Raw genomic sequence first — 18,866 nt, forward strand, 5'->3', positions numbered from 1 at the left:
ATTATCACAAAGCCTTCCAAAGGAGGAAAATCATTTTAGTCACCATATATCTTTGTTAAATTATACAGTTTAACATTGTGTTTTACTGAGATGAATGTGATAAAGCCAAACATGAAATAAATGCATTACATTTAGTGTCCTCAGACAACTGGAATTACAATACAAGAGAGAAAATACAATGTTAATATATTGACCAACAAAAAAATAAATGTAATGTGAGAATGCTAGTTTAATAAATGCCTCTAAAATATCCCTGGATCACTTTTTTCTTATTAGTCTGGTATTTTTTCTGTGCTGCAAGGAGCTTTGATCACTGTCCTTAAAATAATTGTATTATTTATCACAGACTTGCTCCAAGCTGTAGTTATAAAATTCAGTTTATAGGTGTTGTGGTAACAGCAAAGCTGACTTCTAGAAAAACAGAAGTTTAAGTTAAAAAGCCACTCATAATATTCATATTGCTTTATTAAATCTTAAGAAGTTATCTGAATTTCTGCATTAAAAGGTATCAATTACCCCCCTCTATTTCCTTAAGTGAATTATTTTACTTCAACATATCAAATTCAATGCTAACAGTCCACAGACCAGGGGTGGGGGCTGAAGAGTGGATGGAATTTCTAATTCTGCTATTAAACCACTTTAACTGACTTTTATCTCTATTCCCTCCAAAGATTCTGTAGGAGCTCTTAAGCTGCCAGAATGCAAGGAGTTTCCAGAAAAGCTGTTCTCTCACTTTTCATGCCCACAGGTTTAATGAAACAATTCCAGTGTGAAAATCAACACAGACTTTCAGAGAAAGATGGGCTCAAGTTTATACCTTTCTTTTTGCCTTAGCTTGTGAGAAGGTAACTATTTCGTAATTGCTCCAACGCCCAAGGCTCTGCAACACTGTCGACTAATGCTTTAAGGGTCTGTTTGAAATCGCTGCTTTCTGATGACAATAGACACACAAAAGGGAGGAAATTCAAATGCTCATAATATTTATTCTACTAGAATACTGAAACAAGGTATTTCTACAAGCTTGTCCCACTTAACGAAAAAATGTAAAACCAGCTTATTTCTACATGAAGCCTAGTTTACAGCCACAGTGCAAGGTGGTCTCTGCCACTCTAGAGCACAGCTTTTTACGCTTTGTGGAACTTTCCAGTGACAAAATGAGAGGTTACCTTCAGGAAACTCGATGCTCAACCAGGATCAAAATGAAACATACTAAAATCTCTTTTTATTTTTATCTGTTTATTTTTTTTAAGAAGAACATGGTCCCCTTATTTTAAATAATTTCCTTAGAAACACTGGTTACGCTGTTGCCAGCACATACAAATTATCCTTGCCAATTTATTTGCTAGAAGGAACATACCATTCTCTTAGGAAGCATATTAGTGCAGTTGGGACTAAAGAAACTCTCTCCAACAGTAGACCTCACAAAATGATTACTCAGATTTAACCTTTATTTTTATACCTTTACAGAAACTCAGCTAAAAATCAGTAACTGCTCTCCTCCATTGCCCTCAGCTAGCCTTCATTTGAAATATTAAAACAGTAGGTTTTAAGAGGCATCCACAGAGCCCCAGTAAAACAAACTAAATGAAAGTTGCAACTCCCTTCCTCTGCGTTTCAAGCAATCCCCCCCACCTCCCCAAATCAAATTTCACGACAAGCAGTCACTGACTATATGAAGGACAACTGGCTAAAGTTAAACTCACTAAGAAATACATATACCCACTGAAAGAAGCTTCAAAGAACTCACTCTTCCTCAATCATCTATTAAAAACCTATAAACTTCATCTCTTTCATAAGGCAGCAAGTTCAGCCTTGATTTTCAGTTCAACAAGCTAAAGTACACACACACACACAAAGGAAATGATCTTGTTTTATCCATTTGAAATCTGTCACCTTTCAAATTTCATCAGTATTTTTTCAGCTTCTAATACGAGAGGCATAAAACACAACAACGTGATTGTCTTTATCCTGTAATCATTGCTCCTCTGCCCTCTTTCAAATCTTCCAAGCTATAGAGGGCTTCCCCCAGACACCTCATTGCTTTATTGTATACCTTTGATGATTTTTCCTATTTCACTTACTCTCCAAGTTGTTAGGACTGGAACGACGTTCCAAGAAAAATTAAGAGACTATTTCTAGTCTTTCTTTAGTCTCTGCAGACTTCATCTAATAGATGCTCTAGTTATGATTTTGTGTGCTTTGAATAAGGCTAGCACTGCTTTTGTCGGCATTCAGAATTTTGAACTGCTTACCTGCAACGTCACATCACTGTTCAGAGAATAAGGTCCGTCACATTACAAAATAGAACTAATTAAAATTTTTTGAATAAAAGAACTAAGTAATGGTTTTATATGTCCAATATGTAACTAAAAACCATAAGATGAAAAGGAGTATAAACATGCTTAACACACCTATCTAGAATTACCAGAAAAATTGACTCACTGACAGGATGTCATGTCGGTTGCAGGACCAGCTGTAAAGTCAACATATAGAATAAATCAAATTACTTGTTTTTCCCACAATACATTTTAAATTGCTCTAATAAATTACATATTTTCAGTGGCTGTAAAAATAATATATACCTGATTACAACCTATAGAAAAAAATGCATCCTTTCACTTTTTCTTGAGTTTGTATTAGAATTTCTACAGTTATGTGGTGAGAAGGAAGCTTTAGTTTCTTCATGAAGTTAAAAGTCTTTATGGTGATGAACAGGAACTTTTACTCCCTAATATTTTTAAGAGGCTTGCAACAACAACAAAAACCACCAAACAAACAGGCTACACTTTATACATTCAATTCACACTAACAGCAGTCACATAAATTAGTAGCGCAGAAGTATATCACTAGATTGAAGCTTAAGATAATTCTATGAATACCTGTACATACGCTTTAATATGGTCATGACAAATGTGTATTTGGATACATCTTTAAAACTTCTTACTCCTAAGATTTGAAATAACATGAAGGGATAAGATATAAAAATAACATTTACTGTTAAAAGAATACTGCATAACATGAAGGACATACAAACTTACTCAGTGGATCATTTTTCTCCTATAGAAGTGTGTATCCAAATTACCTCAAACTGATTTTCTTACATTTGCATACTTTACATGATCAAGAAAATAGAAACTTGCAGTCAAAATTATAACCTGTACACATGTCAAGTAAAGTGAAAATTCTGTTATTCTTGCAAGCACTCTTAACAGTATTACACAAGCTGGAAATCCTTTAGTTTTTAAACATTAATGATCACTGTTTTAAAAGCAAGAACAATTATATGATGTGTTCCCTTGCTGGAAGCTTTAACTTGTTATCGTCTTATGTGGCAAATGTTATGTCAAATTAAAGCCACAACTATAATTATAAACACATCTGGAATAAGGTTAAAATTTTATGTAGTAGGGCTTATTACAGTTATGTCTAGACAATAATATCGAACAATTTTTGGTCATGACTGGTTAAGAACTATTCTCCTAATCATGCGTAGGCAACAACTCATGTCTTCCTGGAAGCCTTTCATTGAACAGAGCGCACTGTATGAAGCAACTGCAGTTCTGTCCTAACTTCCTACACAATTAACAATAATTTAGCATTATTACAAACCTACGGAGAAATATGGCAACTATTTCAGTTAATTCTCCCACACATGTTGTTGAGGGCCATTACTTGCTCATCTTTAAAAAGATTAAAGAACAATTTAAAATACCACCCTTTTCTGTATTATTTAAACTGGCAACATGCTTCCTTACAGTCTTTTAGAAAAAGCTTTATGTAATAGCAACAAAATGAGTTATTACAACCATGTAAAACATTTGAAAGTTAAAGTCCTAGCACATGTTCTACTAACCTCAAAAAGATATGCCTAGTTAGAACACATCCTTTACCAAATTCAAGTGATTAAAAATTTAATTGGTTAGCTTAATTGTAACACTTCAGAATAGAAGACATTGCTTCAGTTTCTATAATTGTTCTAAAGATGCATCATGCTGTCCACATTGATTTTGTGTCCATGTCAAACATAGTCACATCACATTGCATAAGGGCATAAAGGAGAAAAAAGGCACAAACTTATCTCAGATCCTTCTAGGAATCCTAGATTTTAGCTTTGTAGGATCAAGTAGGAGCCTGTCACAGAATTCATAAGAACAATGGTTCCTAAGGAACAATTTAAGATTCTGTGGTTTGATAGAACATCTTTTGGGTTTTCCAAATGGCTTTTCAGCATGCTAGCATGTTGATTCTGAATCACAGAATCCCAGAAAGGTCAAGGCTGGAAGGGACTCTGGAGGACATCTGGTCCAAATCCCATGCTCAATCAGGGCCACCTATAGACAGATACACATGTCCAAGTGGCTTTTAACTATCCCTGAGGATGGGGATTCCACAACCTCTCTGGACAACCTGTGCCAGTGCTTGGTGACTTTCACCATAAAAAAAGTATTTCCTGATGTTCAGATGGAGCCTCTTGTGTTTCAGTTTGTGCCCACTGCTTCTGGTCCTGTCACTGGGCACCACTGGAAAGTACCTGGCTCCTTCTTCTATGCACTCTCCCTTCAGATATTTATACACATTGTAAGATCCCCCCTGAGCCTTTTCTTCTCTAGGCTGAACAGTCCCAGCTCTCAGCCTTTTTTCCCCCTCATATTATAGGCACCAGTCCCTTAATCATCCTAGTGGCCCTTTGCTGGACTCCCTCCAGTAGCTCTATGCCTTTTCTGTAGCAGGGAGCCCAGAACTGGACACAGTACTCCAGGTGTGGCCTTACCAGTGCTGAGTAGAGGGGAAGGATCACTTCCCTCGATGCGCTGGCAACATTTCTCCTAAAGCAGCCCAGGATACCATTTAGCCTACCTTGCCGTAGGTCCCACTGTATTCTTTAAATTCAAAGGTTATCTAGGAGAACCTTCACATTTATGAGTGTAGACACTGAGACTCTTATGAGATGTTCAGAGATTGTACTCTCTTCCATTTGAAGTGGATCTGTCTGTTTTATAAAAAGTTCTTATTGTAGAACCTCAGTCCCACTGGGTACACTTGAGTCTACTGTGTATGAGTGGTTGTAGACCTGTTGAATTAAGAAAGGCCATGATATAACCACATCCCATTAAAAAGTAAGGTATTTTCACACTGTTGTTTCTGAGCAAGTCTGCAACTGGTTGATAAATTCCATTGCTGTTGGGAAATACAGATTATTTAATAGTAACTCTTCTCCTTTGAAATGTGTTTTATGTCCACAGAAAATCTTTCTTCTGCAAGCTGCCAAATCATCTGTGGAAGGACTGTTTACTCTTTCTTCAGTTCTCAACCAAGAATTTCATATTTCTTCAAGGTTTCTGTGAAAAACAGTTGGACAGACGGTGGGTTGAGAATGTACATCTATTCTGCAAGGTGTGTTAAAGAACACCCTTAATGCTCATTATGCTGTGAGTGACTCCACGCAGTATTCCTTACAGAGCATGATCACTTGGAGAATGGTCCTAAAGTCCCTTATTAAATGAAGGCTGAAGCACCACCAAAGCCACATTATTTTGGTTTCCATAACATGACAAAAATTAACAAATGTGTGAAGAATCTCCCTAAGTCTGCAAGATGGCCACTAATATTGCTACAGCCAAAGGAGACTCAGCCCTAATCAATACTTGCTTGTATCCTGACCAACCTGGACAAGATCCTTAACTGAATATGTGGTTGAAAAGGCTGTGTACAAGTGGCCAGGGCTTTGGGTTTTTTGCCGAACAGATGAGGAACTCTCCTAAAGGACTCTCCCTAGTCAATGTCAAAAGACAAAGCCCACAATACACAAAAAATATTCAGCAAAGCTTCAGTCTGGGATGCATGCAGTTATGGACAAGACTCTGGCAACACAGCATCTTGAATATTGACCTGGGAAAACCCTAAGTATTTAGGATTGTCCAAAACACGGTATTGTTCTTATAAGTAGTGATATAAGAAGGACCACCTATAAGAGCTTGTATAGCCTGGCCTTTTTGGTTTAAAGAATTGCTTGGAACTTTCATAATAGATAATAGTAACATTAGTAACATCTTTACAATAGTAGCATGCCTTTACACTAAGAACAGACTCATTCATTCAACAGATTCCCATAGAGGAAAAAGATCTCACAAAAGAGAAAGGAGAGAGAAGTCAAGATCTCTAAGAAGCCTATCAGTAACTAAGTAAATGAAAAATCCTGAAAAACTCCTCATCTGCAGATATATAGCAGATAGATCCAACTAAGTGACCTTTGCCAGAAAGGGCTAAAACCTCAAGAACTAAAAAGGGATAAATGCTGTAATCCAAAATACAGTGCAGATACCTTACCTAGAGGCAGCAATTTTGCTTCACGACAATCTAAAAACTCAAACTGCTTCTCTAAATAGGCATTTTATTGGGTGCCATCTGCGCTACAACATTCCTGACAGGGAAAGAGTACATCTGTAATACTATGAAAGCTATCCAGTGTCTGAGTTGCAAGAAAAAGGGAACAAAGGTTTGAAAGGTGGTGATGATCCAGCTGCTTTACAAGAAGGTTCTAAGAAAAACAGATAGAGTTCTGTGCATTGAAATCAAGAGGCAGAATGTACCAAAAATCAAAGGGTTTTAGGGCAACCTGGAACAAACACTATCCAAAGCAAACGTCCTGTTATACCTTGTGGGTCATTTTTAGCAAGAGTATATATTGCCAGAAGTTCCATTACCAGTTCCGTACCAAAAGTTGCAGAAAAGTTCCACTCACAACCACTTTCATGTCAAAATACCTAACAAGCATGGTTGAACCACATTCTGGCTGTAGCCTGATCTTTCAAATGATCTTTTGAATTTGTTTGTGCAGGGAAAGTAGCCCTATATTATTTGAACAACTGAATTTGCATTATTTAACCTCAGGTGAATTGCACAGATCCTACAAGCAGAAGAAAGTCAACACTCAGGAGGGTGATAACACACAGAACAGACAGCAGGCAACAGTCATAAGGCCAGAAATAACAGAGACTAAATAGAAGAAACAGTTTTGTTGAGCACTGAGAAGACAAAGACATCCACAATATAAGCATGGCCTTGAAGTATTACATTTCCTTCCTAGAAAAGGATTCGTATTTGCAATTGATAAAATATCAAGGTATCTGAAGAGTCAGTGACAACAAATCAATAGTGCTTTTCACAGCTGCAGTGTCTTATGCACATATGCAAACCTAAGCCTCACATAAAAGTAAGCAATTGAGTACTGACCACCTATGAAGCAAACAACTTTAGAAATGGATTTACATCCACAAAAGCAAACATTACATTATTTGCTTAAGAGCAATGAATAGTACAATACTTCATACAACACTTTCACTCTACTTAAAAGCATTAAAACCAATAATTCTTAGTTTTCTAAGTATCTGATAAGATAAAAAAGGATTATTTAAAAAAAATACTACCAAGTTTTCCCCAATATGCAGAATCCAGTATATCCCTAAATTGTTTTAAACTAGTTATAATGTAATTCAGAACCTCAACAAACTATTTTTCATACAAGCAAAACTACTTTATTCTTTGTATATAAGCTACATCTACATTCAACTCAAAAGGATTACCGTAGCTCCTATTGACAAGCCTGAGCTAGCTTAAAACTATCCAACTTGGTAATAGTTCAACCATAGCTCAGAGAAGCTACCCAAATCGAGGTTTTGTAGCCCCATCTCTTCTGCACCTCCTTCCCTGAGCACTATGCAACTTTTACAATAGCCTTGAACTAGGCAGACTGACAGTTTTACAGATAACTTGGGCATATTTGTGTAAACTTTAGTCACATCTCTGACAATAAATACAGTTTATAATCAGAATTTTTCTTTTAAACTGATTGACAGCCCCCATCCTGTACTAAGATTCTTAAAGGCACAAGGCTGATCTTGCATGGGTTCCTTAAGTCTTTTAAAAGAACTGCATGGACATTCGTTAATACAAAACATGTAAAAAAGTAATCTTTAACAGCGTTGGTTTGAGCTAGTCCATTTCACTTTGCACTTACATGGACCAGAAAAGCCTATGCAATTATGGAACCTCAACTGTGGTGACAGGGACCTTAAACTCAAGGTGACAACTTGTCAAATTGCTATTACTTTCAGCACAGAACGAAGCAATCAAGTTCGGAAAACAAGCATTCATAGCAACTTATGGATCATGCTGCCCATATGCAATATTAATAGAAGGTTGGTTTTTCTTTTTTCCAGTAATGAGGCACTAGGAAAAATATTTGCCTACCAAAGCTTTTAAACTTTCTCATTCATAGAGCTTAGATTTTGAAGTAATTTAAAACTGGTGAAAGTGTGCTAGTGTTTCTTCAGTGCTGAACCATCAGTTATTAGCATAAGTCATTCTGTGTACTCAACTGATGGTGAATCAGAGTCCATTTTTTTCTTTTCAGCACAGAAATTCAGCTGAGCACAGCTCTCACACAAATCAACCATCATTTCACTTTATTTTCCTATTCACTCAAACTTCCTCTTTGTAAAAGGAAGTTTTCAAGAAATAAATTGATCTATTTTCAGCAGGTCCTTTATGAAAAGGCCATTTTTAATAAATAAGAAAAAAGTTAAATATTATACACGGGTCTATTCAAGAGCATTTTGCACTAGCCAACAAGATGCTGAAACTTGCTGTGTTGTGTTGCCCTCTTCAGGCCGACAGCACTTACATTTTCTAGTTCTTTTGCTTGACGAGTCATTGCATTTCAACTTCATAAAAATTTTCAGATTTGCAGTTTCAAGTAGCAGCTAACTTTACCTCTATCCCACCAGTGCTTGAAGTATTTTTGATCTAAAATCCTACAGAAATAAACTTCACTTTTGGCCTCTACGTCTCCCTAACTTTAATACTAATCTTGAGGATTATCAAAATATCAGCTAGTGTTTGAAAAGATTACTAAAAAAACAACTTCAGCACTGACAAGCAAGCCTCATGACAAGAGGCTTAAAGAGCTCAATTGATTCAGCTTACCAAAGAAAAATCGAAGCTGCTGAAATCACTCCATAAGTGAACATGGAGATTAGAAAGTCAGATGACTTTAAAGTGGTGTAAGGCAACACAAAATCTAGAAACTGGAGTTGAAGTCAGACAAATTCAGCCTTGAAATGCAATGAAGGCTTTTCATCCAAAACAAAAAAAGTTTTTAATAACCTACTAGCATAAAAGGATGGATTTATTACTTGAAAACTTTACAGGTGGTAAAATATCTTGCCAAACAATCTGTTTTGATCAGTTTTTGAGTAGTTGTCATAACATGGGCCAGACTGTGATGCTGATTTGCATACTTGCAATGGGTTTTGTAATTGATTATCTGAGCTCTGCCAATCAATGTGAAAATATGAATAAAACAGTCTTCCATTGCTTGGGAAAGGGCCATGCTTGGGCTTCTGATTCATTTATTGACCCAGATATTAATAATGTCTTAGAATATTTCATTTCCCCCTCTCACCTTGCTATTTTTAGAGGACAGGTCATGGTAGACATTTAAATCTATTTAGACGTCTCAGTACTGCAACTTTGACAGAAAGAACGAAGTGTTGGATTTAACCAATGTATTATTAAGTATGGAGAATTTCACTCACGTTACTAAAGCAGATAAACATCACAACATCTTAAGGGACTTAAGATAGGAAAAACCTGTTCAAAGCTAAGGCCTACTATGTAATTAGGCAATAAAATTAATAACCTAATCAAAACCCTTAGAAAATAGAGGCAAAGGAAATGCTCATTGCAGTACCATGGCACGTCCCAGTACCCAAATAAAGGAACAAGCAAACAAACAATCCCAGATCATCCCCTTTTGGGCTGCCAAACACACAACAGCCTGCCTGCCTTAAGCCAAGTGCAACTCTAGAAAAGCTCAGAAGAACTTGTCGTGAACAGTTTTAATGCATTGTCTTTCACATACTTTTGTAATTTTATTCTCAAAAATGAAATGCTATTTACAACTTTAAATCCTATATACTCATAGGGCAGACTCCAGAGGAAAGGAGGAAGATTGACAGGGAGAGAACAAGCAAGAGCAAGTGGGTGAGCACGACACGGGGAGAGAGCAACACACCAAAACTCAGGGATGAGTGCAAACTAAGTGCACAACCACTGAGATTCAGAGTGCTCCCATCTGCAGCGTAAGACAGCAGACAGTAGTTAATCAGGGTAGTCTCTATGAGCATGTAGACACTCCTCTCCAGTGCCTAATATGCCCATTATGTGACACTAATATGTCACAGTGCCTGGAGCCAAAGACGGATGAAAACTTCCTGCCATCTATCAACCATATAAGTTTGTTCTGTTAGAAAGTGCAAAACCAGCTGGGGGAACATGGGAGAAAAGTCCTCAAGGCAAACTAGCTCTAGTACTGTACAAGAAAAGCAACACTCTTAAATGAATAATATACTCAGAAGATTACTATTATTTTCTCTCTTGCTATTAAAGAACAGGTGAAAAAAGCACTCTATTCAACAATATCAGACAAAAAGGCAAAAAAGTTTTAATGCAACTGAAGACACAGCAGCTCATATGTCTGAAGTGATGAAGTGTGGCACTTTTTTTTTTTGGATGCGTGTAAGTAAAAGTGTTGCAAAAATATAATCACTATTTTTAAACCGTCTCTGGTAGAAAAAGTTTCCACCTTTGTCAAAGGTTCATCTGGTGCAGTTCCATAGGACACAGTTTAGACTATGACAGCTGGTAATAAAATCTCCAAGATCTCTTAGCTAACTTTTAAAATTGCAACTGAGTTGATCTGTAGCGATACGCAGTCTTTTTCTTTATCTTCTACAGTAGATGCCAGGATTCTGGTCCAATCTTAGCTGCTACACTTAAAAGAAGAGGTGCTGGACAAGGGCTTTTAAAATTACCTGTGGTTAGTTTAGTTCTGACTTACCCAAGTATGACATTTGTATTTTTGCAATCTCTTTCTCCCCCGCACACCATCAGATTTGGATACCACAGGAGATATGATTCATATTATTCTTTAGAAATGTATTTTAATAGACAAGCTTTACAATTGAAAGAGCCTTTGAGTTTTGAAAATATCAGGCTTTCAGTGAAAAGCATGTCAGATCACTTTATTGCATGCATTTTTTCTGCAGCAACTTTCCCCAGTCACATTTAATCATGGCTAAGACTGAATTTTCTTAGTTGATATCATAATCTAGTACATTTCCTTGAAGGAAAACAAATTCATCCACCTCATGCTGCCAAAACACAATCTAGGCAGCTCCCTTCACAGAATTTCCTTCTAATAATTTTGGGGTAATGAAGGTATGGAGACTAAGAGGAGGAACTCTCCCCACTGAAGGCAATGCCTAGTAATTTCCTGCCATCTACCTCTATATCCTTAAGTATCTACAAAAACACTATGTGAAAACACATAGGGAATAAACGTCCACTGTAATACAAACCCAGGCTAAATTGACTTTCAGGTATTTATGTAGGGATATGTAAGCAACCAATTAGAATGCAAAGCTGACTTCTACCAGCAGTAATGGAAATTAAATGCAATTGGGGTGGGGGTTAAATACATCTTAAGAACACTTTCGAATCAGTTACTTCAGCATATGCAAGTCTGTCACTAAGTACTGTAAAATTATGTTAAAACTACAGGAATTAACTCCTTGCTTGGAATTAAATTATAATCTCACCCTTCCTAAGAGTTTCTGAAAATTCCTTTAAATACACAGACTTCTATGATGAGCAGTAATCAGTACACAAACCAACAAACCAAACAAAAAAAGCTAGAAACACCTGCATCCACTTTTTTAAAAAAAGAGGAACATTACTGAAAATATTTAGAAATATTAAGAGCAGCATTACTGAAAATAATATACACCAACCTTCTCAAAGGCTGTCTCAGCATCATCTTTATTTGTGTTTGGTCTTCTATTCTTAGTTAGATATTTTGGGTTTAAACTACAGCAAGTAATGGTTTCCAATTGAAAAGATAATAAGAATCAAGATAAGTACTACTGGCTAAAGGGACAGATATTACTGAATTAGGTGGGTTTTTTTTTTTTCTTTTTTTAAAAAGATTTACTAGCATGAAATCATGTGATATCATAGAAAATTTCCCTTATGGCTTAAAGGTCTGTACCTTATTCAGACAGCAAAACCTCCATTTCGCAAACCCATTTACGTGATTTCTATGAAAAGACTTAAAAAAACCCAAACACCTATCAGAGAACAAACAAAACCTAGTTACCAACCAAACAAAATGCTGTGAGTGAACTACTTTTCCTGATACACACTTTTTGATACTTATACAAACCTTGCCATCTGCTATGATCTCTGACAAAATAACTGACTTCCGTTCTCAATCTAAGGTTTCACTATGACGGTAAATGTCTTATATCTAACATTAAAAGTTACTTCAGTCCCATTGCAAGATTGTATAGGTTTGTATGGTCATTAAAACCTGTTATAAAGTAGTATCAGACTATTCAGTACTATGAATAAATTACTTTTTTTGATAGTTACAGGTGCAAAACTTAAATGTAAATAGATGAAAATGTTTCAAAGATGAAACAGAACTGTTTAATTTATGAACAGGCTACAGGAATTCTGTATAAGCTTTTAATCATACTTAATTCCAAACTTCATTGTGACCTTAATGCTATAAAAAACTAAGGGGACATCGAAAAATTGTAAGGATTCCAAGGAATATGTCTCCAAATAAAATGCTGAGCAAAATAAAACACTGGTGTATTAAAACAGAAAAAATAATTCAAAGCTAGTTTTGGATTGTAAAGTATACAATTAGAATACAAAAGTAAGAACTAGATGCAAGACCTATACCATTACTTTCACTTCATAATGCCAACAAGAAAAGAAGCCTACACAGTGGTTGAAGGAAAAGTGTTGCTCCTGAAATGTTTGACTTAGACCCTTCAGAAGGCATTTTGCATCCAAAGCAGTCTTCATGGGTAGCAGTTATTTTTAATGACAGAATTAGCTTTTTTTAAAAAAACAAAAACAAAACACCCAAACAAACATAATCTAGCACCTCAGCACATTCTCAAGTATTACACACGTACAACATAATGAAAGGTAATTACCTATTAGAAAAAATACAGTCTATTTTGTCTTCCCTGGCCCCTTGATTTGTATGAATTAGCAAAGATGAGCATACAAAGTTTTATCATAATGTTAGAAAAGGGAATGTATAATTCTGAAAACAGATTATGATTATGAAAACAGATTATGAAAACAGATTATGACACCTCATTGGAAGAGTTTGGTAAAAGTGCTTTTATTTCATTGTCTCCTACCTGATAAATTCTAAATGGGATGTATCGAAATCCACTATCTTCTGGAGGATACTCCATGAGTTTTCGATTTATTGCCCAAAACTGCTCAAATTTATCTGTGAAGGTAAAATTAGGTTTTGTTAATATTAACAACATATATTCTTTTTTACCTAAAAGAGATAAATGAGACAACTGGAACAACATGCAAACTTTTCTTACAGAAGTTTGACCTGTATTAATTTATTTTCCCCACATTTCTCTTCCCTATTTAGCCTGAAGCCAAAGGCAAGTCATCTGCATTCTCCTATGAAAACAGTGATGTGGCAACTTGTCAAACTGAAAGGGAAAGCAACTTGAATTCATATCGTATGAATATCATAATCATATTTTAATTCACTGTTAGGGAAATCCTGGGCCACAAATTATGGATTTCATTACCTCAATTAACAGTGTTTGTTTCTCCACTCCCTGCTGTACTGGTCCACACTGTCTCACAGTTTGTTAAAAACATCTAATCGTTCTTAACTAGAGATGAACAATAGGTTTAAAGCATAGAGAAATTAAAGCAGTAGAAAAACTTCGAGGGGTTTACATTTGGATATGTAAATCTTAAAATAATCTGCAACAGTGTATGATATAATCAGAAAATATACTGCCAGTTTCATGACACAACCTGAAAATAAAAGTTTGTTTGTTTGAAACACATTTTTGTTAATATTATCCAAGTAACTAGGTCTAGTGAAGTAGCCTGAGGCAGCACACCATTTCATCCTGTTCAGACATTACAAGAAGTGAATAGTTTACTGTGCTTAAAATGTATTAAGGACAGCACAGGTCTAGAGCAGTAAAGGCTTTTATACATGCAAATCAATTATTCAAATCAAGCAAACAACCAATACCAAAAGTGACAGAAAGGAACATGAAGAGCTAAGACGAATAAAGCTGCTGCTAGCCTTACTGGAGAAGGCAGCTTTAGAGGGGGAAGAGCAAGGGTTACATTTCCTTATAGGGCCTAACTCTCCAAGACACCAAACACAGCGGACGTTTCTTCAGAAGGAACACACAGTCTCCAATTTTCCCTCCTCAGCACAACGTTCAGCCGAGTCTCAAGAAGCCTGAAGGTATTACCATTAACAGAATTCATCCTCCCTTAAGCAAAGTAAAATACAGAAATCTATTTGCAGAACAAAGGTTCTTCCTACTTCCAAAACTGCTGATAACAATTAAAGCAATTGCAAAAAATTAAGAGTCTGAGATTTGCTTCATTCCAGTGTGCAGCAGATGCCTGTCAGTACGCTAAAAGACATAGTTAATACACATTGCAGGGTTTATAACACGTTGCTTTTCCTGACTGAGTGTGACACAAGGCAGGAATTTCCAAGAAACAGTAAACAAACTCCTGCCAGGTATTCTGTAGGAGCATTTCCTGATGCTTATCTCAGAAAGTACTTCCACACCCTTGTTTCTTGATTAGCAGCAAGCACCCCTTGACAAGCACTTACCTGAGCCGCAGTCAGCACCACCATGCAGGCACCTGCCCGAGAAGAGGAGCTGCCTTGGACGCAGGGGGCTACCCCATAGCAGGGGGCTACCCCATAGCTCACCGGCTGGGAAGCTCAGCAGGTGGCAGTGACAGTGATGACCCTGGAGCTGACTGTACCCAAGCAAGCCCGCATTTGGGAACCCCAGCCTATAGAGTCAGAGGTTTACTCTTACAATGTCCGACGCAAAGAACGACTGCATTCTCCTCACAAACTCTGTCAGTGGGAAGGTGAAGATTTAGCATACTTCCCTCGTCCTTGGAGACAGCGTTGAGAACTGCTTATAGCTTTCACCACAGGTTGTGTGGACAAGCATCCTACAGTAGGCATTAATCGATTTATACTTCAAATTACCACTTCTGACTATAAACTCAGTTGATAAAACTATTAATTATGGTGATACACAAAACAAAACAATCAAGACCTACTTAAGCCAGTGAGCTTCAGCAGCCTCTTAAATAAGGAATCTATGTACTTGGAGACATCCTAGCTGAACAAAAATAAAACAAGCATTAATTTCATTTACTTGTTTAATGCTCATATTACAGTAACTAGGAGAGCTGGGTAAACAGCTTACTGTCTTCAAAATTCAACAGAGATGAGCAACACACCTTATGGATCAGAAGAACAAGAAATTCTGAACAAGTAACAGACTTATGGTAGGAGCTTAAGTACATTGTCCCTTGTGGCATATATGGCAAACAAGTGAATCTTTGAAGGACAAAAAAAGTTAAACAGTGGTAATGTTTACCACTTCGGGTAACTCACTTCTGTTCTTCATTCCAGCTTCCTCACCTCCCAGAAATCACACAGGTAATCTTATTTAAGGCAGGTAAATTTACAAATTTATACTTCTCAGATTATTCTCTGAACACTCAGATAATGCTCAAGACAATCTGTTGTTTTATCAAGATTTTTAAACTTCCAGTAGTTTCTGTAGTTTCTAAATGTAACAGCAATAAATCTGCAACAGTTGAATGATGAGCTTGTTGCATTTTGTAATCAAGTATGTTCTATCAGTCCAGTCTATCTGTCAGCCTATCGGCTTTTGCTGATAGGTAGAGAACTCTTCCTTGTTTACTGGCTTGAGGAAAACTCAGTTTTGTTTTGATTGTCAAACTTCTGGCCAGCACCTTCTGTCTTTAAGTTCTCTCTAGCCAAAGCACTAATTAGTTCTTATAGCTCGTCATAGCATTAATAGCTTCCTTAAGTCTGTTTTGCATAAATGGGAGGTACTGACACACAAAAATGGGAGAATGATGAATTCTTTCGCTTATAGTTTCAATGGGATTGGGGGGACACACACACGTGTTGGGTGGTGTTGGGTTTTTTGTTTGTTTGTTTTAAGCTTTGAGTCTTAAGGGTTCTGTGAAAGCAGTTATTTTTGGATTTTGTATTTTGGAGCTTTAGGAGTCTGGCATTCAGCCAATGCTCCTGATGTTAATAAAAGCTCTTGCCAGGTCCTATGTATCAGTATGCAAACTGAATAGCCTTTTCCTGCTGCTTGCTTTAAAAATTTGTGTTAATTTTCTTACACCCGACTGTTTCCTGTAGTAAAAATATTGTATCCATTGAAAGATGTTTGGAAGACAGCAATATAAGATTATGAGGATGAATGAGCTTAGATGTCTTCAGACAGTGCTGTACACACGGTGGAGATGTGTCATAAGATGTGTGACTCCATTATGTCTAGCTAATTTACTAGAAAGTTTTTCATTCCCTGGGATATCGGGTAGGCTAACAGAACATGCTTGATTACAAAATCTCCCTCCCTTGTGAAAAGCTTATGCAGTCTACATAATATCTAAACTCCCATAACAGTCAAATCTGATTACTTTTGTTTTTCACAATCCATCTGTTTTTAAGAAAGTGCTTGACCAATGTGTTAAAGAGTTTCTGTATTAGCAAAAACCAGTACTTGCAAAAGGCAGATGTTCATATCTGAATAACAATATTTAAATTAATGGCAATAATATTCGAACAGAAGCGAGATTAGTGACAGTAAAAAAGTTTCAGATGACTCTACTAATCATGTTTCTTAAACAAGAGATGATGGGTGCTATATAACTTTGCCTAAAGTGAAATATGAAAACTTTTCTCCCTATATTTTATGTCAAAGATCAAAAGTTAATAACCAAATAATGGAGGAGAGATCCAGTTGAAAAATCTATCAGCTAAGTCACTTATATTTATAAATATGCATTTATTAGAAATGCAGTCACTGCATGCCCAAACACCACACAGACATTATTAGCCTCTAATATGAGATGCACAGAATATAAAGACAGCTTTGAAAATATGTATTTACATATACAGAAATAGTAAGAATTGGCAAAATTACAAGGACTTAATGTCATCCATAACAGTAATCTCAGTACACAAATTAAGCAACAAATTAAACCTCAAACATAAATTAACAAATCGTGTGGCACATTATGCATTTAATGTTCACAAATCTATCACTGAAATTGTTCATGCTTTTAAACATGTTTAAAATGTTTAAACATGTTTAAACATGTCCTTTAAAACAGTTTAAAAAAAGACTGTTACAGGGAAACACCTGGAGAATTGTCATTTCCTCCATTAAGCAAGACTGGAGATCCTTTAGCAATCACTGAAATTAATCCAAATTTATAACTGTTATATTAAAAACTTGTTAGTAACTCCAGTCATAGCTTGTTGTTAATAGACAGTAACTGCTGAAGCTTTTAATATTATACAGTTTCAACTAAGGATTAGTCCAGGCTGAAATTTTCAAAACTAGGCCTCTTTCTTTAGGCCCTGAGACTTGGGGGCAATGTTCTTCACATAACCAGAAAAATTAGTTTCATTTGTGCTAGCGTCTTACAGTCAAACTCAAATGCTGCCACGCTTCAACCAACTTGAAATTTCACATGGATCTTGATGTTAGATGCGTCTCTTCCACCCACCTGACTCTACGACAATGGTAACCAGGATGGATCACTGGGAGGGTAAAGGGCACTGCTCGGGGGCTTGCAGTCAATGTATGCATTTCAATGCAGCAAAGCTTTAAATCAGCGTACACAAAGAATATGGCCAATTATCACCAAATGAGAAATTCTATCTGCAAGTAACTTGCCTACAAGTTACTAGATATCTACAAGACACAGTGGTCACAGCGTATGGCCCACTAAAATGGAGTTCCCACTGCAGAACAGTGGGCAAAAGAACTAAAAAGACCCACCCCCTGATCTTTAAACTTATCAACAGAAATATCTTAATAATAAGGAAATATTTTATTTCTATATTTGACACTGTTGCAACTGCTATCAGAATACTGACTCCAGAACTGGATATATTTCAAGACGACTGTGGAGATGGTTTAAATAACAGAAAGAATTAATGCAAAAATGAGGGAAAGTTTGTTTAAATTAAAAAAAGGAAACGGTAATTCATGGCTTTTATCTTCCAATATCTTTTTAGAAAATCAGAAAAGTGAACAAACAGGTATAGCCCTCAGGGTAGCATATATGCACAATTTTTTGTCTGGACTATTCATGGTTTCTTCTTAAAGCCATCTAATAGTATAAATTAAAAAAAATATGCTTGCAATTGAATTGTATCTCTAGCTCTATGCAAGCAATACCAATTTGCAGCTTGCATAAAAATGTGTCCAATCCCTGAATTTAAAAAACACAAAACTTTTGCCTATTCTCAGTGGTTCACCACTGTCTAATAACCATATGAACCATAGAAATGATGCACAGCTAGAAGTACTTGGGCAGAACCAACGATATCATTAACTAAGAGACCAAAGACTCTCCAACTGATGTATCAGAACCATACAAAACCTTTAGATTGGAAGTGTCTTTGGAGTGCAAGCTTTGGAATAAAAGCTCCTGCCCCCAAAAAAAGAGCTGTCTACACAAAGTTAAACAAGTTTGATTAAGGCCCAGTCAAGTTTTGACAGTCTCCACAGGTTTCCACTGCACCACTTTCACTACCCCCGCCCTACTACCCCATGATACTTCCTCCTGCTGCAACTTGTAACCATTTTCTTTTGTAATTGCCCAACTCCACTGCCAATGGAGGCAAGTCTGCG

The 18,866-nt window shown here is 36.4% G+C and overlaps 1 protein-coding gene across 5 annotated transcripts in view; it reads right to left on the reverse strand.

The window, feature by feature from the left end:
* Window positions 1–18,866, reverse strand: part of ATG5 (autophagy related 5) — an 82,781-nt gene that overhangs the window by 32,708 nt on the left and 31,207 nt on the right. For all 5 annotated transcript variants that reach the window (XR_012041434.1, XM_072855594.1, XM_072855593.1 and 2 more), the window contains one exon: window positions 13,284–13,378. Coding sequence is in view for 4 of the 5 variants with exons in the window: in XM_072855594.1 (XP_072711695.1) it covers window positions 13,284–13,378 (95 nt within the window). In the remaining variant the exon portion in view is untranslated. The remainder of the gene's footprint in view (window positions 1–13,283; window positions 13,379–18,866) is intronic.

Source organism: Ciconia boyciana, chromosome 3 (assembly GCF_034638445.1).
Source record: "Ciconia boyciana chromosome 3, ASM3463844v1, whole genome shotgun sequence".
NCBI lineage: Eukaryota > Metazoa > Chordata > Aves > Ciconiiformes > Ciconiidae > Ciconia > Ciconia boyciana.